The sequence below is a fragment of the Fusarium keratoplasticum genome, chromosome 11 (assembly GCF_025433545.1).
Source record: "Fusarium keratoplasticum isolate Fu6.1 chromosome 11, whole genome shotgun sequence".
NCBI classification, from domain to species: domain Eukaryota; kingdom Fungi; phylum Ascomycota; class Sordariomycetes; order Hypocreales; family Nectriaceae; genus Fusarium; species Fusarium keratoplasticum.
Genome location: NC_070539.1, coordinates 186,020 through 209,551, shown reverse-complemented (window position 1 = coordinate 209,551; position 23,532 = coordinate 186,020). Strand labels below are relative to the sequence as shown.

At 52.2% G+C, this 23,532-nt stretch overlaps 6 protein-coding genes across 6 annotated transcripts; 5 read left to right on the top strand and 1 right to left on the bottom strand.

The window, feature by feature from the left end:
• Window positions 1–787: 787 nt before the first annotated feature.
• Window positions 788–2,164, top strand: NCS57_01286700 (uncharacterized protein; the record flags this gene model as incomplete). Its single annotated transcript, XM_053062525.1, has 2 exons — window positions 788–1,203; window positions 1,264–2,164. The coding sequence occupies exons 1-2, from the start codon at window positions 791–793 to the stop codon at window positions 2,162–2,164; spliced, it is 1,314 nt and encodes a 437-aa protein (XP_052907420.1). The 5' UTR covers window positions 788–790.
• A 6,459-nt stretch (window positions 2,165–8,623) lies between these two features.
• On the top strand, window positions 8,624–9,715 carry NCS57_01286600 (putative short-chain type dehydrogenase/reductase VdlC; the record flags this gene model as incomplete). Its single annotated transcript, XM_053062524.1, has 2 exons — window positions 8,624–8,978; window positions 9,042–9,715. The coding sequence occupies 2 exons, from the start codon at window positions 8,624–8,626 to the stop codon at window positions 9,713–9,715; spliced, it is 1,029 nt and encodes a 342-aa protein (XP_052907419.1).
• A 1,257-nt stretch (window positions 9,716–10,972) lies between these two features.
• Window positions 10,973–12,062, top strand: NCS57_01286500 (C6 transcription factor; the record flags this gene model as incomplete). The annotated part of the gene is made up of 4 exons (XM_053062523.1): window positions 10,973–11,077; window positions 11,125–11,374; window positions 11,419–11,673; window positions 11,725–12,062. 4 exons carry the CDS (start codon window positions 10,973–10,975, stop codon window positions 12,060–12,062), a joined length of 948 nt encoding a protein of 315 aa, XP_052907418.1.
• A 2,281-nt stretch (window positions 12,063–14,343) lies between these two features.
• NCS57_01286400 (putative beta-lactamase family) lies at window positions 14,344–16,302 on the top strand (the record flags this gene model as incomplete). Its single annotated transcript, XM_053062522.1, has 4 exons — window positions 14,344–14,851; window positions 14,912–15,034; window positions 15,107–15,362; window positions 15,432–16,302. 4 exons carry the CDS (start codon window positions 14,344–14,346, stop codon window positions 16,300–16,302), a joined length of 1,758 nt encoding a protein of 585 aa, XP_052907417.1.
• Window positions 16,303–19,266: 2,964 nt separating this feature from the next.
• Window positions 19,267–20,838, top strand: NCS57_01286300 (MFS domain-containing protein; the record flags this gene model as incomplete). Its single annotated transcript, XM_053062521.1, has 5 exons — window positions 19,267–19,521; window positions 19,583–19,597; window positions 19,651–20,052; window positions 20,104–20,287; window positions 20,339–20,838. The coding sequence occupies 5 exons, from the start codon at window positions 19,267–19,269 to the stop codon at window positions 20,836–20,838; spliced, it is 1,356 nt and encodes a 451-aa protein (XP_052907416.1).
• An 826-nt stretch (window positions 20,839–21,664) lies between these two features.
• Window positions 21,665–23,266, bottom strand: NCS57_01286200 (MFS domain-containing protein; the record flags this gene model as incomplete). Its single annotated transcript, XM_053062520.1, has 4 exons — window positions 21,665–21,837; window positions 21,891–22,546; window positions 22,601–22,751; window positions 22,801–23,266. 4 exons carry the CDS (start codon window positions 23,264–23,266, stop codon window positions 21,665–21,667), a joined length of 1,446 nt encoding a protein of 481 aa, XP_052907415.1.
• Window positions 23,267–23,532: the final 266 nt, after the last annotated feature.

Here is a 23,532-nt window from a genome sequence, read left to right as displayed (position 1 = left end):
AACGTATTCAAATCAGGGCGGTCCGCGAGAGTCTAGGGTGGGTGCCTGCAAGGGTGGCATCCCTGCCACGACGATATCTCCACTACCATCCTAGAGTATGAAACCGATCACGGGTGTCATTCGCGGGATAAATCCAACCCCTGCACTAATATCCTACGATATGATAAGCGAAGCGACAGGATACGGAGTAGATACAAACAGGCAGCATACGAGTCCTCAGGGGCTCAAGGCTTGCTGGCATTCTAAGCACTAAGCTCAGGTTGTCCTAGCGAGGCCAAAGTCCAAGTCACTACCCAATACCAAGCTAAGGAATTGCGCTTACATCACGTGCTGACATTTTAGAATTAGCCGTGATTATTCCCCTGAAACCACAATAAAGGCTCTGCGGTCAGCATCAGCAGACTCGGCGGTCAACAAGAATTGTCCTGGTGAATGTTGATTCACTGCGCTAGGTTTCAAGCTGGTGATCTTCGAGGCAATCATTGTCAAGTTCTTTGTCCCCGTTGCGAAGTAACGAGACTTGGCAAAGATGCTTCTCGAGAGTTTGTCCCTATCAACCGCATGGCTGGCAGTAGCCCTGACAGGACTGCTCTACTTGTTGAAAGCATGTCTCTTTCCAACTATGGATCCACTCGAGCCGCCGTTGTTGAAGCCAAGGATTCCAATCTTCGGTCATATCATCTCTATGATGACAGAGAAAGCAGGCTTTTACAAGCGTTTGTTGTGAGTATTGGCCCCCATAACCCGCTGAACCGTGTTCTCTAACTCGACCATTAGTAAGGAACGGCGTATGCCCATCTGTACACTTCCAATGCTGAATGGCAAGCTATACGTTATCAACTCGCCCAGTCTCATTCAGGCAGCCTTACGCAACAACGACATCTCTTTTGACCCCTTCATTGTTGAGTTCTCCAAGGGAATGTTTGGGCAAAACGAGAGACAAGTTGAAGTTATCAGCCGGCCGACCGTAATGAAGGAGTTGCTAGACATCATTCACTCATCTTTGTTGGGTGAGCCTCTGCATAGACTGAATGTGGTGGCACTCGAGAAGATGATGGGACACATCAATGTTATTCAGCCGGATGAGTCTGTTACTATTCTAGACGCCTTCTTATGGATCCGCGATATGATGACAGAAGCGACGGCTGTTGCTCTGTTTGGAGAAAAGAACCCCATCACCCCAGAACATGTGCACCTTCTATGGTACGACATCCACCCTCCTTTACTCAAAACCCCAAACAGACCATTGATACTCGGTTCTAGGACATTCGACAAAAGTGCTACGCTGCTAGCTATTGACGTGGCCCCCAGTCTGATCGCAGGAGAGTCTATGGCGGCAAGGAGCGAGTTGAACAAACTGTTTCTCCCTTTTTACGAGGCTAGATGCGAGGAAGGACCTGATGTCTCTGACATCATTCGGAAACGTACTGCGGTCCTTCGAGCCGCCGGTTACAACGATCTGGACCTTGCTGTTCAAGAACTCATGCTGCCCTGGGTCGGGTCTACGAACACCATCCCGGCGCTATTCTGGCTCTTTGTGAACCTCTTTGCGCGACCTGAATACCTGAAACGTGTACGAGCCGAGATCGAGGCCATCACAACCATTGAGGATGGCCCGAACGGAAGGAAAGCCTTGGTCGATTCTACCAAGTTCGAAAAGCACTGCCCTGTACTCAACGCTTGCTATCAGGAGACGCTTAGGATGTATCTTCATAGCGTTGGAAATAGGAGGGCCATGAACGACACCAAGATCCAGGACTTGGACGGCCGAGAGTACCTACTGAAGAAGGGAACCAACGTGCAATGGCCGCCAATGGTGACTCACTTTATCGATACGGTATGGGGCGACGATGCAGATACTTTCAACCCCGAGCGGTTCATGAAGCCCACTGCACAGGACGAAAAGGCGAGACGAGGGGCTCTGCTTCCATTTGGAGGTGGACGTCACCTCTGTCCGGGCCGAAAATTTGCTTTCGCTGAGATTCTTGGATTTACTGGTGTCCTGGCCCTTGGCTTCACGGTAGAAGGGCTGGACTTGCCCGGCTCGACTGATCCCATCTTCGGATCGGCACCAAGGCGGCCTGTTTGGGGAGCGAGTGGCCCTGGTTTCAAGCTCGGTAGGAGGCCTGGTTGGGAGGATGTGACATGGACCTTTAAGAAGTAGATTGGGCAAAGACACAGAAGCTGGAGTAATACTACCTACACGTACAATACGCCCCCCTAATATCATGGGAAGCCATCTTTATAACCACGAACTACCTCCAAGCAGCAGTTTCTTTGCATCTTCTCTTACGGCCCTAGTGATATCACCTGCCTTCTCCAGCCGCTTGACCATGCCGACTCCTGTGCCCGCCCAGACTGTCATGACGTCCTTGATATGTGCCTCTCTCGAGTCTAGCTGGGCACTTGCATCATATACCCTTCTTTGAACGTCCTCAATTGACATGCCAGCCTCAAAGTCTTCATATATCGCACCTCGCAAACATCGGCCATCGTAGGTTTCTGGCCAAAAGTTGTTGCCATACAAGTCATCGAACACTCGTGATCTCACGGTATTCTTTCCGCCATCGGTCTCCTGGAAGACAGCTTCTCTGACGTCGGTGTCAAATTGCGCTTCCTCGGCGCCAAGGTATCGGGTTCCCATCACTACGCCTGACGCTCCAAGCATGATGGCAGCAGCAGCGCCTCTTCCATCCATGATGCCGCCAGCAGCTATAATCGAGATATCACCAAGCCCCTCGCCCTCCAAGGAATCGATAACCTCAGGTACAAGAGTGACAATACTTGCGCCGTGAGCATGTCCGTGGCCTCCTGCGTCACTGCCCTGGAGAACTAACGCGTCTGGCTGACATACTTTTGCGACTTCCACAGCAGACGTTACGTCTCCAAGCTGAATCCATATCTTGGTATTGGGCGAAACGTCTCGGATTCCCTTGGTCCACGTTAAGAACTGCTGTGCCGTGCCAAACGAAAGCCAGACAGTGGCGGGCTGGTATCGGCGGAATAGTTGGAGCCATGGCTGAACAGAGTTGCTCAAACAAATGATACCGACACCAACTGGCAGTACCTCGGCCGATATGATGTCTTTCAGTCCTTCCTTGACTTTTTCCAGTTCCATTTGCATTCCCAGCACGCTACCGGAGAATCCAAGCTGGCCTAAACCTCCGCTTTTTGACACTGCGATGGCGAGGTCGCTAGTTGCAACACCTCCCATGGGAGCGCTTGCAACCAGTGGTATTTGGGTCCATGGCAGGCTTTTCTGCAACTTGTGGGGTTGTGACGTTCTGTCTGGCATGTTGGTGGAGAAGTTCTTGACGTGATCGCGGAATATGGTGAGAGACTTGGCTTTAAAGATACGCAGATAGAAACGCAAAATATTCGAGATGAGACTCCTGAACAGAAATAATTGTGATTTTATTTATAGTCGAAGAAAAAAAGCCATCCGTCAGGTCGCCGACTCAATTGTCTCAAGGATTTGTCAGAACGGACGTTTTAGGTAATACCTCCGAGACGAGCGATGTACCAACGGGCTTTACATCACGAGCTCCGCTGACCTTCTTTAAACTATTATAGCATGCACGTTGGGTACTCTGGGGTATAAACCGTTAAAGCCAGTAGTTCATGGGTAGGTCAAGAGCATCATGGATTCGAAGTCAAAGTCTCAAACTTGTCGGCATTCGACGAGGCCACTCTCTAGATTCCCAAACTTCATTTCTTATTCATCTCACCTTGGCCCTGGATATGAAGAGCTCTTGAGTGATAAATGCTGCTCAGAGAGCTAACGCCGGTCTGTTTGACTTCATGGACCTGAGCAACTGGCTCCGGTATTTGGAGGGATCTGGCTCACCCAAGAACAAGCCCAGCCGCAAGATCCAGCTGTGCGAATATGTAATTGATCACGGTGTATTTCTCAATGCTGAAGAAATTGATCACCACAGCAACCCCTTACAGAGGTATGGAAGCTCACACTTAATCTCAATAGTTTGGCTGAAGTGACCTGCCCGGGCGGTTTCGTCTTGTATTTACTGGGGGGGATATTGACGTCGTGTTATTGACTATTAAGCGAATTCGTTCCACACTGCTACTTCTAGAGATACACGGAAGAAAAGCAACTCGTTTCATAAGCGGCGAATAATAGATCAGAGCTGGAAGAATCAAGAGCCGACTGTCTGAGCGCCGTGGATGAGTCAAAAGCAAACAAGGCTGAAGCTGAAACAGTTCAACCAGTCACAGCTGCTCTAGAACCGCGAGGGACGCCTCCATGCATTGCTTTTTAACGCCATTCCGCCTATTAAATGCCATGTTTTTGCACTTTTGCGTTATTTATGACACGCCGCGCCCCGGAGCCTAAGAGATCAATCGGTCAACCTTCAACATCCAACATCAAACATCAATACCAACACCCTAAATCTAGCATTGCTCCTTTACCCTGTCGAACTTTCCATTAGAAGCCATGGTCGCCCCCAAGGCCATTTTGCTACTCGGGCTAGCCTTGGTTTCGATCGCGGTTGCCGCCACTGATGACCTGAAGCCCTCGAGTCTTCCAACCCTCCCACCAGCGAAGCCGGGTGAGTCCGAGGATCCCTGCGCATTCTCTGGCCTGCAAGACCTCCTTGATCGATTGGAGCAAAACTTGAAGCTTTATAACATCACCTTGTTGATTAAGACTTGTGACAACATCTGTCAGCTTATCTACGGCACCGGAAATCCCGACCTATCAGGCATCGGGGCAAGTTCTCGTATGAAGGTGTGACTTGATGTTGGCTAACGTTTGGTAGATGATAATCTCGTACGCCATTCAAGGCGCTGTGCTACTGATCTTTGGTCCCGTTTTCTTCATTGCAGTCATCCTGATTGATGAGCAAAACGACCCATTTTCGTATTTTCGATCTCAACTAGACAGGTCCCGATGGGTTGATCTGTTCCTCAGGCTTGCGACCCGACTCACAAACTGAATTCTTTCACCGCTGCATGTGTGGTGATTTCCACTGTCATCCGACAAGATTCAAAATGCCCGGTATTCGAGTCCCGGTTCATTGGTTTCCTCTCTTGGTACCAACTCATAATTTGCGTGCTGGGATCTACATCATATGTGTTTTGCTGTCCAGCTGACTCGAAGATACAATGGATCCTTCAAGTAATACTGTACATTGCGATCCAGGTATGTATATGCACGCAAATTCCACAGTTGCGATTCAGCCAGGATCTCATATCACCGTCCAATGGAAGGGAGGGCTGGCGTTGTGTGTTTTCTGAGCAGATCGCCAAATATTGCGATAACTTGAGGGGTTATCCTCCAGCCGCTTCGTTTGAAAGCATATATCTGGATTTTTCTAGAGTCGTGACGCGCATCTTCGTCTTATCCTTTGCATGGGGCATACTCTTCCTAGCTTTCGGCAACAGACGTAGATCATCTTATTGTTCCTCTAGGCTATATATACAGTCTTTTAGGCGGATTCTCTCCGCTTGGCTTTCATCCATCCAGCTATTCTTCTGGGGAGATAGAGCCACGGGCCGTCTTAACCCTAGGTTCATTGTTGCCCTATGCGCATCCGTCATTTTCAGAGCTAGGGCCAGTTTTGTCATTACCGATTTCTATATGAGACTTCAGGCGAGCAGAGACGGCATGCGCAAATATGTACAAGATGAGTATGAAGACAATGATTGGGGATTTGGCCAGGTCTTGGCTGTGGCCGTGTGGGCTGCCTGGCTTCTGGATGCAGTTTTCCTTATCGTCGGTGAGTGGTTTCTTGTCAATTTCTGGATTATATATCTAACAGCAATAGAGGATTTTCTGCTTGAGCGCTTTGTTCGGCCGCGGCAAAGACGAGCCAGTCATGGCATCGGGCCTTCGACTCCGAGGTTGGACCAGCAACAGCCAGGCCAAGCGCGATCCACCACTCCCGAGGGTCAAGAACAAACTACAGGAGTAGATCGGCTGGTAAGCGAATAGCACTTTTAGACGTCGAGATCTATTCTAATGGTTCAGGCATATCACACTTCACACATCGAACTAGACATAGCTGATAGCCGTACATTACGATCCAGACCGACGTGGCCTAGAAACGATCGAGATACCTATCTACCTGGGTGACTGACAGGAGCGGTTGGGCGATATACTTTGTGGCAAGCCCTCCACCTAGAACTTTGCTGTTCAAAGAGTTGGCATATGGAATTCGTCGTTTATACTCCCCCAGGCATGACAAAAGCAAAGCTCTTCAAGATTGATGACAGGTGAGGAGAGAGTGACGCCATGAAGTAGCAGAGTATCAAGAGCGGGTTAGGATTGGGCTTTATTGTAAAGGAACACTCTCCAGACACATCTCTCTTTGGCCGCCTCTCCCTGGCGTCTTGCCAGAAAAGTGTTTATCTCCCAAAGCAACGCGAGGCAAGACGAACTATTTCTGGGACTCTTGGGCGAAACTCGTCCGGAAGCTGTGCCTTGGTGGGACTCTATTGGCCTGTTCAAGATCGTGGTGTGGTGTCGAGAGCTAGTCGCTACGTCGTGACGCACCTCATCAGCTGGCCGGTTCAACCCCGCTTTAGGGAAATTTTGCTATTCGTCACCGTGAATGGGCGGGATCCTTTGAGACTGACTGGAGGCTGATTTCGGGAGAGCCAAAAAATATCATTCGCTTGAATCTCCAGCGTAAAATTCCGTCGGAAAGACAAAGCAGTCCGAAGTCCGAATATGGAGTACTTATAAAGGAGCTGTTTGCCTTCACTCGTAAATTGTCGACTTGCACTTGTTCACTGGGAACGATTCGATATAATCGAGTAAGCCCTGATATGAAATTCACAATGGCCGAGCACCTTAGCTACGTCGGCTCTGTCCCTTACTGCTACGCCAACTCCTTAGCTATGATGCTGGGTAAGGACAGCCCGTCGCCTGCTGTCATCGAGTTCGCCACCTCAAGCCCCTTTGGCATGCAGATCATAGGTGGTGACCTCATATTCTTTGACCCCTACGGCTGGGACCCAGCCTCAAGCTTCGACGCGGCTCTCAAGGCTGCCGGCTGGGAGTCGACCCTCGAAATCGGCACCGACGCGGACACCGCCCTCGCCCGCCTCAAGGCAGAGCTGGCCAAGGGCCGACCTGTGTTCGTCGGCCCCGTCGAAATGGGCCTCCTGCGATTTCAGCCCGAGATGAAGGGCGCCATCGGTGCCGATCACTACGTTGTCGTGCTGCGCATTACCGACGACGGCGAGGTTGAGATGCACGACCCCCACGGGCACCCGTACGCCACGCTCCCCGTCACTGACTTCATGGCTGCGTGGCAGGCCGACAAGATCGGCTACGGCAAGCCGTATATGATGCGCACTGGCTTCCGGCATGTCGAGCGCGGCCTCTCGGAGGAGGATGTGATACGCAGGTCGCTCGATAACGCGCGCCGCTGGCTGTCTATGGAAGGCGAGTATAACATGCCGCCGGGGTCGTACGGCAACGGCGAGGCGGCCGAGAGGCTGGCGCAGATAGTCGAGTCCCCCGACATGCTGGTGCAGGGCATCCGCTCGTTGCTCGTTGACTTCGCCGTGAGGGTCGGGGCGCGCAGGCTGGCCGACGCGGCGACCTGCCTGGCGCGCATCGGCAAGGGCAGGGCGGCCAGCATCGTGGCCAGACAGGCCCGGCTGGTGGGAGCCCTACAACTTCCGCTCGTGTTTGGCGAGAATGCCCGGGCGGCGTCGCTGCTGCGAGAGCTAGCGCCGACGTACAAAGAGTTGAGGGAGGTACTGGCAGAGGACTGACGATCCGTGGATATGGCTGTGGTTGGCGGGTTGGCTGTCTAGCTAGTTAGCGCCCGTCACTAATTTGGCGGACCGTGGGGTAGCGAGAATATTGACAGAGAACCAGGGCTTGTTTTCTTTGAAGTTATTAGAGACGACGATTTCTCGCTCGTTTACGCGGGCTCTCTTTCCTTATCACGCTTGAGAATGCTCCACGACCTATAGCTTTTTAGATATTGTTTCTAAGATTTGACGCTCTCGTTAGGATCAGAGTTCTCCTACTTCCTACATTGCCCATGTTTTATTTTAATCCTTGCTTTTTTTATGTATTTACCCTCCAACTACTCTCAGAGTAATGGATTGGGCAGTGAAATATTGCTAATAATAGAAGAAACGAGGTGACTTGCCACCCGAGCTTGGGATTCAAGGGTGGCCAGGTGAGAGAGGGGGCTGACATAAATATTTAGATTGCTTTCCTGGTTACCTACCTTACCGGGCTGATATTAAACCGATCCAGCATCTTATCACAAGTGTGGATATAACAAGGTTTCAGCTCAACATAAACAGATTCTGATTAGCTCGTAGAAAATTTGGCAGGGATACCGTCCACCTGAGACAAGGATATTTACGTCGAGGCGCTAGGTGGGGCTCCCCTTTCCTCCTCCGCTGCAAACCGATCGGATAGATTACCCCGCCAGGCGCTGCTTCCCGTGACCAAGCATGGCAAGAAATATAACCCTATCCTAGAACTGCTACTATTCACTCCAACCTTAGCAGTTGCCAGAACAGCCACCTCAATCTGGCATCTGCTTGTTATCACTCAGCTCTAACACGTCGACACGCACATAGCATAAAGGAAAGCCCCCTGTCCGTATTACATGCGTAGCATCCATATAGAATGGTGAAGCTATCTACGATGCGAGCCGCGCTCACCGCCTTCACGCCAAAGAGCCAAGGCTTCGTCGCGGTGTTCGTCGGCGGCACCTCGGGCATCGGCGAGGCTGCCGTCAAGGGCTTCGCAAGATGGGCTATCGGCGCCACTGCTTACATCGTCGGCAGGAACGCCGCGTCAGCAGCGACAACTCTCGCGACGTGCCGAGAGCTCTCGCCGTCCTCGACTTTTGAGTTTATCCAGCAAGACATTGTCCTTCTCAAGGACGTCGATAGGGTATGTTCTCACATAGGACAGACAGAGTCCAAGGTGGACCTGCTATACATGACGCCGGATATTCCGACCATGTCGGGCAGAGTAGGTAAGCCGAATCACAATTCCCTTCCGCGTGTATTGAAGTAGGACTTATCGTGTCTCGCATCAGAAACCGCAGAGGGCATAGACAGACTCATGTCGCTGCGCTACTACGGTCGCATGCGCTTCATCCATAGCCTCCTTCCGCTCCTTGAGCAGGCTCCCTGTCCTCGCGTCGTATCCGTGCTCGGTCCAAAGAGGTTCGAGTACGGCCTCAACCTCAACGACTTAGGTCTCCGCGAAAATTACGGCAACGTCGCCTCCTTATCCCATTGCTCCTACATGAACACATTTTGCATGGAAGAGTACGCCGAGCGACAGCCGAGGGTAAGCTTCGTCCACGTCTACCCGGGCTTGGTCCTGACGACCAACGTCACGACTGGCCCTCTTCCGTGGATCGTGCGCAAGCTCATACGATGGGCCATTTATCCTATGCTGTCACTCTTCGCTCAGTCTTACGACGAAGCTGGCGACCGGATGATGTTTATTTCATTGTCAGGGAGCCTACCTTCCAAGAGTAATAATGGACACGGTGGCAGGGCCGCGCTGGGATGCACCGACAACTCCCAAGTACTGGTTGGATCTGATGGCGCTATTGGCAGTGGGAGCTATTGCGTTGACTGGAAAGCTAGCAGAATGGACAATAGTGCGACGCTGAATAAGCTTCGGCCAGCCGATGCTAGAGCAGGAGTATGGGAACATACTATGGGAACTTTTGCCTCTATCCTTGGCTCTATGACCTAGGCAATGAAGAAAACGTATTGGAGAGAGGTCAGATATTCCTTATATTGGACACGTTAGGTACGAGTAATTTAATTTGATTGGCAGACCATAAGATATATAAGACCTGCTGGAAGCTGATTTCACGGCAAGTAATACTGATAGCACTCGGCAACGTCCCGTCGCTTCTTAGTTCTGCTCCGTCTAACCCCTTAAGCATGGTCCTTGCGGAAATCCGGTAGGCGGCTTCGCGTGTTACTTGACATTTGATCACCAACCCACACCCGGTTGGATAGTATTAGCCATCCCTTGCTTATGAAGCGAGCTAGTCTGCGTAAGCCCTTACTAGGTTTCAGTATGTGGATTTAAAAGCGGTGTTAGTAGTGCGAGTTACGATAAAGCTTTCCAGGGTAGCCCAGAGTCTCCTATGTGGGGTAAGATGATCCCTTGCTTTGAATACCGTAAGCCTTTCATTAAGTTTTCTTCCACTAAACTGGCAATGTAAACTCTTGGTGTGATTATAATATCATCTTTGGTGATGCATTTAGGTTTGGGATCTGCTTCTAATGCCGGATGTGGCTCTTTGGCTCAAATTGGTGGCCCCCAACGGCGACTATTAGCCGACGGACGGTACGAAAATGGAACTGGGAGCGAGCAGGGTTTGAGGTACGTCGCGGCCCCTGGGCGCTGGAACAAGTTGGAAGTAGTTAAATCCAAACCCAATCAACCGGACAATTAAACTAGTTAGTTGCCAAGCATAGGGAGCCAGATCTCAGTGAGTTGGACCCACAGTTGGAGTGTCCAACTGGTCTAACGGTTAGAAATAGTTGGTTGATTACGCACTCTGGGCCAAGGCGCATCTGCATTGCCGGTGGCGCGCGTCAGACGGCGTAACAGGTCCGACTACGACGAATACATCAGCCCTGTTTCCGCCTCGTCTCTCACCACCCGGCCACATTCGTCTGCAAAATGTCCAGCGAAGAAGTCTCACCGTACACAACGTCGGGCTCAATCTTGTCTGCCCCGAGATCAACGCCACCGGCACCGGCCACGACCCGCCGGCGCCCGATCCCCCGCAAGGGTCACACCAAGTCGCGTGCCGGGTGCCCCAACTGCAAACAACGTAAGGTAAAGTGTGACGAGGTGATCCCGGAGTGCGGGCCGTGCCGGCGTCTCGGCCTGAGGTGCGGATATTCGAGGGCGGGCTGCGATGTTGTAGCAGTGACGACAGGGACACGTCCGGCCCTGACCAGAGCGCTGCCAGCGCCCGGCTCCTTTAGCATGGCGGACCTGCGCTTCTTCCAGCACTTTCTCGTCTGCGCGTACCCGTCGCTGCCCATCGGCGGGTGGTCCGTCTGGCAGCTTGTGTCGCAAATGTCACACGATGTGAGCCTGCCGCCGCTATGTTTGAGTCCTGCGTCCTGACCCAGCAGTACGACTTTCTGGCGCACGCGATGGTCGGCCTCGGGGCATCGCACCTCAGCCTGCTGACGCCAAGGAGATACGTCCAGAACGCGCTGCAGCACCGCGTCGTCGCCATCAAGCGCCTCAACGAGTTCCTCACGCGCGGGCAGCATTCGGCGTCCGATACCGTCGCCGCGTTTGCGGCCATCCTGGTGCTGACCTATCAGGCGGCGCACATGCCCGACGGGCTGTACGACTTTCTCACCATGACGCGAGGGTGTAAGTCTTGTCCCGTCCCTGATTGTTCTAGGCTGACATGGCAGGCTTCCTCGTGGGGCCGATGATCGGGGAGGAGTTTCGGTCCTCGGTGTTTCAGACGTTTGAGCGCGAGTGGTACGTCGAGCGCGCCGTTGAGCTCGTGACACCGGAGGCGCACCGCTTCCACGATCAGGGTCTGGCGGACGGCTTCTGCGCGAGCCTCGAGCAGTTGGGGCGACTGTTCCAGAGCGTCGCCGAGGTTGAGTACCTAGCTCTGATGCGGCGGATTGCCTCGTCTGTGGGCGGCGACTTGGCCGAGAGTATGTCTTGTGGTCACACGTGGTCTTCGAGGTCTCCGCTAACAACGTCAGGCTACCGGCAGCACACCTTCCTCTACGAGAAGCTTGGCCACCTCACGGCCGACGAGTATGCCTCGTTCGTAAACCCGGGTAACCACGTCTCGCGGCTTGTCATCATGCACATGCTGGTGCTGGACTGTATCATGGCTGGGCGTGTCGAGGGTAGCGACGAGAAGCGGCGACCTGTGACGGCGACGCTGCACCACCACGACTCCCGCAACGTCATGATCTGCGTCTGGGTTGGGAACATTTACGCGAACCTGCCGCTGGAGCTGCGGCAGTACGCGGAGTGGCCGGCGTGGTTTGCGCGCAACTTGATGAGCTTGTTTGGCGCTGACACGGGCTGCTAGCGGGAGGGAGGGATGGCCAAGATTCTCGGCCTGGACGTTCTACTGTCTTCCCATTGCCAAGAGTCGGTCAGGCCGGCGAAACCAGCGCTTTTTTGCCCGTGCGCTCCACCCTCTCGTCCGTCTGTACCATTATGGGTGCCGCGCGTTCCTTGCCCAGATACCGACCCGCGCGCCAGACTCAAAAGACGAAAATCCACGTTCGAATACATGAAGTGAACGAGCGGCTCCGGCTTCAACCAGCAGCTTACCCAGCAGAAGGACGGCCTAATATTCCGAGTCACACAGCAGACGATAGGTGGATGGCAGTGTCGCAAAGTTGGAGGAGTGCAAGGCGGGATTAATGCGTCGCGATGGAACCATCGCAGAGCTCACAGTCACAGTAGTAACAGCATTTCTGCACCACACGGACGCTTCAACAAGGCTGGAAGACGATGGTGAGAGTTCGATTTGCTACTGCTATTTTGACAGTCACAGCACTGCTTAGCGAGGTGTCAAGAGATAAAACCAATGTGCTGAGAAAGACAACTCTGCTGGTCATGGTTGCAATCCACTCCAAGAGATCCACTGGCGGAGGCAGCGGAATATATAGACCCTAATCGACGAAGCCTGTCACTGGAATGGATCCATTTGAAGCAGTCGTGACGTGAAACGGACGTAGTGGATGTAGCGGATTAAGGGATAAGTCCATTGCGCCAGCGCCTGCAGTTGTTCACCTTTTAGATGTCGTCTCCGAAAGCCAGCGAAGCGCGAGTGACCGCTTCGTTCGGAGAGTGTCCAGCCACAGAAATGACGCCAAAGTATTGCTCATGAAATCGCGGTTTTCTTCGTCTTCGAAAGGGGTGTTAGTCGGTTAGATCCGGTGTTGAAGAGCGGTCGGGATTGAAGGCGGTGTCAGAGAGCCGGGACAGCGTTAGATGGGAGTACCAAGGCAAGAATCGAACGAAGCCATCGTAGACATAAAGCTCTTGTTCGGCGTCAAAATCGCGTGGTAAATGAGGCAACCGGAGGAGATGGAAGACGCACAGGTGGGCAAACGCGCGGAGCTGAACCAACGGGACTCAGATCAACGCGGGATAAGAGGCACTGGCTGCAAGAACATCGGATGATCTCCAGGTATTGTAATAGCAGACCAAAACGGAAACCTGCATTTTCCAACCTCGTAGCGGACAATAACTTCCACATGCCCCGCATCGGTCTACGTCCCGTCGAAACCGATGTATGCAATTGTGACCGGCATTCGTGGGCTGCGGAGCTGATTCCGCCCGCTGGGACGACCGCGCCGGCTCCGAATCGGTGTCTATATTGTCCCATTTGGAATAATCGATAGGAGCAATGAGATATGGCCAGCTAGTTATCTTGATTGGCTCTATTAATCTGATCCATGAAGAGGTGCAAAAACACACAATCAAATGGCACAATGAGACGGCGAGCTTAGACCCGGATTTCAACGCCAACGTTAATGCCTACTGCCCTCTATCCTCTGCTCAACTCCAGTTCTATTCCTCAAGGCATTGGCGGTCCCCACAGGGGGGCGGCTGCGTGAAAGATAATAGTCTCTCCTCAGCCGTAGGCGTGCTGCCCACACAGCCTCACTGGGACCCCGGTATTGCGAAATACGGCGGCCTTGGCAGCTGGAAGAATGCGATCGGAAATGACGAATATCTTCGCACGCCAATACCGAAAGTGAGAATCCGATCGGATTCGGAAATGACGAATTATTTGCCACATCAATACCGAAAGTGCTGGCAACAATCCATGCACCGGGTTGAATTATCCTGGCGCTTTACGCTACGAAAATATCAAAGCTAAGCCCGCCCTGCGTTTTTGTGAGGCTACGCAACGCAATGTGGCCTAGCTGCAAGCTGTACGTGAGCCAGCAAGTACGTAGACGCCTGACGAGCCCATATTGCTCGGGCGTGGTGAACCACTCCACACGGCGACCAGGTGGTGGACCTTGCACGAATCCGACGAGAGGACTCGAAGGCCTTGCTCCTGTCGTATCGCGTTCCTGGCTCAGCACGGCCGGGACGAAAGGACATGCTACAGCGATGTCGGTAGTCAAGAGGTAGCTTATGGGCCCTGGTGAAACAAGGTGTAGAGGCAATACTGTTCGCTAGTCTTGGATAGAGACAGTTCATAGTCTAGGTAAGTATTTATACAAAGCTCTCACCCGTGAGCTTCAGTAACAGCACACTCGTTGGACATTATCGACAAGCACTTATCTAACCTCGAAGACACCATCATTGGCAAAGTAAGCCTGCACAGTATTCCTAGCCACATTATGATGTTGCCAAAAACCCTCATCGCAGCAACATTGCCAGGCCTTGCGCTCGCCTCCTTCGACTGCCGGCCTCCAGGGCCAATCGTTCCGCGGCCTACAGATATCGCGTCCCATCCTGCCTTTGCTCTTGCCTCGTCTGAGCTTAACAAAGCCCTCCAGCTAGCCACCTCTAGAGAGATTGAGGCGGGTTGGCCAGTCGATGACACGTCCTTTTCGGTCGGTATCATCTCTTGGGACCAGCCAGACAAGGCGGTTCCCGTGTGGGAGTACCACTACCTGGCGCCGAACACCGTGAACGGTACCAAGGAAGTGACTCGAGACTCACAGTATCTCATAGGCTCGGTATCCAAGGTGATTTCGGACTATATCTTGCTCAGGAGCGGTCTCTCTCTCGATGACCCTATCACCAAGTACATCCCGGTGTTGAAGAACAATTCGAGTGTCATTGATTGGGACACCATTACCTTGCGGCACCTAGCCAGTGGGCTCGCAGGCATACCACAATACTGTACGTTTTTCTTCCTCCTGTGCCTATACGAACAAAATATTCGATATTGATGTGACATAGATGGGGGCTTTGAGTTCTACTTTCTCAAGGAATACTACGAGTCCCTCGGTTTTCCGCAGCTGGACGATGATGACTATGAGCCGTGCGGTGTCATTGGTTTAAACGAGCCCTGTTCTGAACAACGTATATTCCTTCCCCCATCTTGATCATCGCCACAAGCTGCGAGAGCTCACATCTAACTTGGTGTTCTCACAGAACTTTTCGAAGCCTTGCTGGACACTTATCCCGTCGCAAAACCCGCAAGCCGCCCATTCTACTCCACTATTTCTTTTCACATCTTCATTCATGCCATCCAGGAAGCCACGGGCAAGAATTATACCCAGCTCGTCAAAGAGTTTGTCACGGAGCGCTTAGCGATGTCCAGTACACTAGAAAGTCCTGGCAGCGACGCGAGAGCCGTCGTCCCTCCTGTTGAGAACTTCTGGGGCAACACCTACAGCTACTATTCTGCGTAAGTTCACACAATCTGTCTCCTTTGCCCTACAGCTTCCAAGTTCTCACGTTGCTTGTTGATAACTAGTGGCGCTGGGCTTGTCTCAACCTTGTCCGACTTGTCGGTATTCTTTCACGGCATCCTTGATCGTTCCATCCTCGACAGTGAGACCGATGTTCTTGCATGGCTCAAGCCTAGTTCCTCCACCGGGTCTCCCTATGCACTTGTCGGCATGCCATGGGAGATCTATCGCACGCAGACTCTGACACCCAGGCACCCCCACACCATCGACCTTTATGCCAAGGGTGGTGCTGCGCAAGGGTACAGGTCCCAGGTTGCCGTCATTGATGAGTACGGAGTCGCCATTGTATTGCTCACAGCTGGGTCTCCGAAGGCGGCCAACTTTATCTACAACGCCGTGCTCGAGACACTAGTCCCGGCCATCGACGAAGCCGCACGAGATCAAGGATTAGCGTACACGGGAACCTTCGTTGACAACCCGAGAAAGTCAGACGCGGCGATCACCGTCACCATCAGCCAAGACGTGAATTCGACGATCCTTGCGGGACTCGAACACAACGGGACGGACATGATGGCGTCGTACCGCGAAATCTTCTACAGAAATATTGGTAAAACGCTCGACATGCTACCTACCGTAGCCCGAATCTACCCACTCGATATCACTACGAGCTCCACTACCAAGCAAGGTAACGGATACGAGAAGAAGGTCCTGCGGGAGGAGTGGCGCATTGACTGGGATCTGGTAACCAACACGGCCACAGAGCTGCCCGGTGCGGGTGTCAGCATGGATGAGTGTCTCTACTGGGTGGCGGGCGGCTGGACCTACTACGGAAACGAGTCTCTTGATCGGCTGGTTTTTGTGAGGGATGCCCTGACAGGAGAAGTTCTGGGGGTAGACATTCCGATCTTGAGGAGCGGTTTCTTGGGAAAGGCTTAACTGTTGTAAGTCGCAGTATCATGTGCGTTGTGTCGATTTTGGGACCAGAATGCGATACATATGGAGGAGCTGTTGAGAGCACCAACACATACACCACAGGACGGACTGGAGACATCGGTGTCTTGGTATTGCCCCATAGCAAGGCGGAAGTGAATAATAATAGCTCGAGGGCTTTTCACGACCCCTTTGCCAATGCACACATGCATACGCCCGCTTTTGATATCTCGTCTAGAGGGTGCATCCCCCACATGCCACCTCCCCCTGGCGTTTGCGTCAATACGTCGCGCGACCTTCGGATGCCAGGAACGGATAAACGGCGCAACTCTCCGCCAGACGTGTATGTATGTGGGCAGCAGCAACTCGACGGGGTTTGTCTAAGCCAGTTGGAGGGTTTTCGAACCAACAATTGCAGCAACAAAGTCCAAATTGGGCACAATGCCTTTGCAGGGGCAGGTCCACGGTCGCCGTGGCATCGAGTCCCCTTCGAGATGGGATGCTGCCACTGCACCTCGTGTCACCACGCCACCGGCGTATTGTTCTCCTGTATTGTCCCATGGTCGGGATTGTAGCAAGGTATTTGGAACTCATTTCTAAAACAGTATGTCTTCGCAAAAAAGGATCATATTATTCTGCGCCACATGCTCCTCGGGCCAGTGCTCGATGCACGGAGACTCGCCCGGACTGCGGAGAAGCGTTTCCTGGACTAAATTACTGCGTACTGAATGCACCAATGCAACTATTGGTGTAAACAAGGTAGCAAAGACGGAGATGCAGCGGACGCGGCTTGCGAAGTTGACGACGCTGCCCTAAACCATCACCACTTTGGGATGTTTTTCAGCCAGGTGTCTTCCTTCTTTAAAACTCCTCACCTCACGAAGCCGTTGGTGGCTCATCAGCGGGTATGGAGTCAATATGCCACTAGACTGCGCTTTCGCTCGTGGCTTTAACGGTGCAGCGTAAGACCTTGGGCGAGTGCGAGCCGCTTTTCCCTGCAAAGCCGATCTCAACATCGTGCACGATGATCCATATTTTCCTTCAGAACCGAGGACCTGCATGTCCTTCCACTTTCGGTGACTGGTCGCGGAGGTTTTGACCCCTCAGGCAAGCTCTGCGGCGGCTTCTGATTTCTTTCAACAACACCTCTGCCACTCCCTTTGCTCTAGATCAGCAAGTCCTGAAAGCAGCCCGCGGGGATATGAGCGGTCTGCCGGCCGCTACGGGGAAATACACATCCGCACATGTTTCAATCAGTTATCAATATTAAAGCGATTGAGATGGAGTTCAGTCCATTAGATGAAGAACAAAGTTGGATTATATTGAATTGAGATCCGTGACTTCAAGTTCAACAATCTTGAAGAGGTTGAGGTTGGAGGTGGGATGGGCGATCACACTGCTATCTTGAACTGCGTAGACTACGGTCAGCCAGGAGATTGAATGGCAATTGCAAGACCTGCTGGCCCATACCGTTTCAGCGTGTGCCGCTTTAGTTCATGCCCACAGCCACTCGGCGCATGGTCACGCTTTTTGGGGGCGGGAGTTCGCATCGTTTCGGGGTACTCGAACACCCCGAGAGTCCGCGAAGCTGACGGTGATCCAGGTTGCAAATGGCAATGGACGAATTGGATCGGGACTAAGCGCCGAACTGGTGGAGCAAGGAAGTGAAAGACAGCGCCACCGGGGATTGCTTATCCGACCTAGCCAGCTTGGGAGCAATTGATGACAGCATGGTTCTTAAAGACTGAGTCCTGAAAGTTATATATAGAGACCTGTGTGATGAGCTCTGGTGTCCGTGAACGGAGCGATTCCGAATCAGCTAGGTCTCGTGTCATTCATAACTCTAAAATATTACAAGACCAGCGAAGATGGGTTCCATGGGTCTACACTCATGCCTGCTATCTGGCTCGACCTCCACGGAAACGGTTCGTTCTTTACAGTACGATCTTCCGCTTCAATGATAATCTGAGTGTGTTATCAACTAACCGTATTTCCCTCCAAGGTTCCGGTTGTCTTTCTAATCTGCCTAGTCCCGCATTTCATTGAAGTGTTCTCTGCAGGGCATGACATCTACGATAATTCCAGCGCTGTTGCGGCTGCCAATCAAGCGGGGCTTGACGCCGCCACTCTAAATGCGCTCAGCATTGGCTACATTCTCTCAAGGATTGCATCCGTGTTTCTGTATATTATAGTAGAAAATCGCGGCCTATCCTGGTTACCAACTTTCATGTGGGATGTGGGGGTAGCACTGTCTACGACGTTGTGCGTGAAGGCCGGGTGGCGTCTGTTCTGGTCATAGCCACTACATATCACAGCATCGTGGGAGATTTCATCTCTATTGCTGTTGACCGAGCGTCGTGTATTTGAACTAGATGGACGGAAACTATTCTGCGCACGCTCTCCGTGTATCGCTGGACTAAGCCCTCTCGTCGGCGTACCCTGATGCACGCGACAGCATGCGGCACACCTTTGCACGGCACCTTCCTTTGATACCTTGCTTTCTTGAGACATAAGTGTTGAGAGAGTAGCGTGATTTCCCGCCGATTTGCCTCACAATTACACATCAAACATTACAGCCGCCGCTCTACGCTGGCTTTAGCAGCGTCCATGGCATCTGCGACGAGCTTGCATGCCTGCTCTTCAGTTGCTATGTCAAAGTTAGCCTAGACTCGTGTAAGGGAAAATGATGGGATGCAACGAAGCCAGCCAATCAAAAAGCCACTTCGTAATGAAAATTGGTCAGGTAAAAAGTAGGGGGTGCTGAGCTAATGACAATGCGCAAAAACCACTTTCAGTGCCATAGGGATGTAGACATCCGGTTCATCGCCGGTTAACCGGTTACACGTGAAGTCACAAGGTTCAATTACAAATACGGTGACTCGGGGACCGTGTCCCGCAATTTCCTCCCTTCCACCATCATCGTCAGTCCCATAATCTGCCGTTGGTGACACTCTTCGCTGAGAGCCAACAATGTCAACCGCAGTAATCCAGACCCAGACGGAGCCACTCGAGCTCGCCAGCCTCCCTCCAACGTCTCGCCACGCCGAGGATGGTAGGACGAGCGGTATAGAGGAGCCACCTGCTGTGATCCCTTCCGACGATGTCCCTCCTCCTAATGCTCAGTCGCGAACGGAGAGATGGAACTATCCAAAGGGGAACGTCGGCAAACTCGTTTTCACGTTTCTTTCTTCCATCATTGCTGGAATGAACGATAGCGCCGTTGGCGTACGTCTAGTCCGCGAAACCGTTTTCTGGATGGTTCCAACTAACCCTATGCTCCAAATAGGCCTTGATTCCCTCTGTGCGTTCGACTCATCCTAGACCTGATATTCTCCTCGCCCTGACTCGTCATAGCTTGAAGCATATTATGACATTAGCTATACTATCATCTCACTTATCTTCTTGACCCCCTTCGCAGGCTATTCTATCGCCGCCTTCACTAATGCCTGGATCCATATGAAGTTTGGCCAGCGAGGCGTGGCCATTATGGCACCTATCTGCCATATTATCACCTTCGTCGCCCTGGCATTACATCCCCCGTATCCCGTCCTCGTTGTCTGCAATATGATTAGTGGCTTTGGTAACGGGCTGACCGATGCTTGCTTCTGCGCGTGGATCGGAGCCATGGATAAGGCCAATACAATTCAGGGATTCTTACACTCGTGCTACTCCCTAGGTGCTCTCTTTGCGCCTCTTATTGCTACTTCAATGGTAGTTTCTGCTGAGTTGCCGTGGTATACCTACTATTATGTTATGGTAAGAAGAGCCGTCTAAATTATCTGGACTGGTCAAAGCTCATATTAGTAGATTGGCATCTCGGTTGTCGAATGGATAGGTCTTACGGTAACCTTTTGGCATAAGACTGGCGCAGCATACCGGGCAGAGCACGAGTTAGGCCCCGAAGTCTTGGGCGCTGGGACTCGAGAAGCGCTTAAGTCTAAAGTGACATGGCTCTGCGCGCTGTTTTTCTTTGCCTACATGGGCGTCGAAGGTTTGAACCCCCACTGATCCGTCGTTGACCGACTTCTTATAAGCTGCATAGTTGGTCTTGGCGGCTGGGTTGTCACATTCATGTTGCGGGTGCGAAAGGCGACGAGACTAGCCTCTGGTGCTTCCGCCTCTGGCTTCTGGGCCGGCATGACATTAGGTCGAGCAGTCCTCGGATTCGTGACTGAGCGCTTCGGCGAGCGACTGTGCATTAGCATCTACCTCGCCATCTCCATTGGCCTCGAGCTCCTCTTCTGGCTCGTCCCCCAGTTCATCGTCTCGGCCGTTGCCGTCGCCTTCCTGGGCTTCTTCCTAGGCCCCCTGTTTCCTGGCGCCGTCATGCTCACGGCAAAATTGCTGCCCGCCAAGCTTCATGTTTCAGCGATCGGGTTTGCGATGGCTATGGGAGGGACGGGCGGAACGGTATTTCCCTTTGCAATTGGTGCGATCGCGAACAGCAAGGGTGTTAGAGTCTTGCAGCCCATCGTCCTCGCCCTTATCGCCGTGGTTGCGTTGGTGTGGCTTAGTTTCCCCCGCATCCAGAAGAAGAATTGAATTAACGGTGGAAAATTCAACACCAGTTGAACTATCAAGAGAGTGAAAATCTAGGGATATTCAGAGGTAAGAACAAGGGGAATGGGTTTAGTAGCCTGAGGGCTAGGGCGAATGGGAAACAAGTCCGTAGGCGGTGAGGCTATAAAGACTAGGTTGTCACACAATGGCATTTGGGGTTACTGTATTATGATGGTGATGGTGATTGGCAAAGATGTTAGGTGCAGCTGATGGTCTTCTCGGACGTCGAGACTGCGGCGTTATAAATATAGATGTACTTGCAGAGAGCAGTCATTGGACAGGTGGGGAATGGTCTTGTCCTCAGCGTCTCCGACGCCCATATCGTTGCGCCCTGTCCATGACATGTAAGTTACAATGCAGATGCCACCCCAGGTCCGTAACGGAGCTGGTCGGAGTAGCTTCGGGGAAAGGTTTCAGACCGGAGAAACCAGCCGCATTAATCCAGGACGGGAAAGGCTGCCCTGGCAGCAGAGGTCACATCATCCTTGTTACGGACAAACAGTCGCTGCCTGCCACATCCATGCTATCTCGAACAACGCCATTTACCAAAGTTCCTACCAACCCTTCCCAGTTCTCACCCGTTATACTATGTCCCTTCGGCTTGGTAAATGAATGACAAGGTTTTGCTTATTACCTTTTTATGTTAACAGTTAAAAGAAAATAACGCACTTTCAAAAATGAATACCTCTGTGCTATTGCAATAACTAGCGACACTTATTGAATGTTAACATTATCTACTAAAAAAGACATACCCCAACGTCAATTTACTTCACCTATGAATAGGTAACATACAAGTCCTTCAAGCTCTCTATAGAGTATACCTAAATCCCTCTCTATCTTCACATAGTACCTCTCCCTTGTCGGCTCGCTGATTCTGCCATCGAAGCAGGACCATGGTGACGACGGCAGTTAGCACAGCGGCAATGTTGATGGCCATGACGGCAATAATGCCCGGGAGATAGTTAGGGGCATCTTGCTGGCCTACTCCAAAGTCAGCAAAATCATTGGATATCGTCGGCCAACCTGAAACTTACGGAAAACCATGCTTGAGTAGATTCCACCAACACCACTCATGCTAATGAGGATGGCGGTTGAGACAGCGCGTCGGGAGTCACCAACGATATTGTTAGCCTGCCATGCGAGTGTTGTTACAACGAGACCGTTGGCTCCAGCAACACCCAGGAAGGTCCCAATGTATCGAGGAGTTGGTGAGTCCAGAAATCCAGTCATGCAAAGCCCGATAATACCAATCAAGCCCTGGAAGACAACAAATGGGCCACGCATCTTCATCTTGTCAGCGAGCCATGAAATCGCCATGGCCTCGACAACCGAAAAGAGGGAAGGTGGTGTGCTAAGAATGAAGGACATCTCCAGAGAGTAGCCAAGACCACCTCGGAGGATGAGTGGCAGGAAAAAGAGGAATGCGTAGACTCCGACAGCACCGGCCGCGTACATGAGCGAAAACGCCCAGGGTTTCCAGTCAGCAGCTGTCTTAGCAACCACCTTCAGAGTGACCTTTTCGCGCTCCTCGGGTCCACGGTCGGCTGCGAGTCTGGCCTTGACGAATGCTCTTTCTTCGGGTGTGAGGAATGTGTTGGCGGACGAATCGGGGAAATCGACGATAATGAACCAGGAGCCGATGCCGGCTACGACCGTGATGGCACCTTCGATGATGAAGATCCATCGCCACCTGGACATTTGAGGGTCAGTTTGTGTCTTGAACAACCCGATGGGGAGCAATTACCCTTTGTAGGAGTGATGCTTCGAGATCTGGATGAGGCCATAGGCGAGGATGTTTGCAAAGGCAGACAGAGCAGACGCTGTCAAGAAGAATCCAGCCATTCGTTTCTGCACCTCGTACCGTCTGTACCATGAGGAGACCAGGTAGACACAGCCTGCGGGGGCATTAGCAGACGTGCCGATATTCCACCTCAATCAACTAACCTGGAAAGAAGCCCGCTTCAAAGACACCAAGTAACGATCTCAGCACCGCAAAGCCCTGCCAATTATGAAGGAATCCGATTCCAAGCGAGACTAGTCCCCAGGCCACGGCCAGAAACGCAAGCCAGTTGGCAGCTCCAAGTTTGTGAATGAAGGCGTTGCTAGGGATCTCAAAGATGATGTAGCCGATGAAGAAGACCATCAAGGAGATCGAGGCGCGACTGCCTTGATCGAGGCCGAGGTCTTCATCCATACCGGAGATGCGCGCAACAGCAACATTGGATCGGTCGACGAGGGCGATGGTGTAAAGACAGCCAAGCATGGGCAGAAGTCGCCAGTCGACCTTGCGCAGAACCCTCTTCTCGAATTGAGCGTCTCGTTGTTCATTGCCTCCGGTCTCGGCTCGTTCGACTTCTTCCTTGGACATGTCGATATTGTCGTGATGGGAGATGGAGTATTTGTCGTCCATGGTCATCGGGAAAGCAGATCGTCCTGCTGGTTGAAGTGGACAATGTAGGGTAGGATGGATGATGGAGGTGATTTAAGATGAGTCGCGAGCAAGATTTAAATACATGTATGCGCCAAAGAGGAGATCATGACATAGAAGTGATCCATGGTCTCCTTGTCCTGTCCGAGATTTCTGTACCCCTGACATCCCTGGTGTTGTGTGTGCCATCGGCTAACCTCCGTCGTCCATCGGCTATGGAATGTTCGGCTATGGATGCCTTTAGCGAC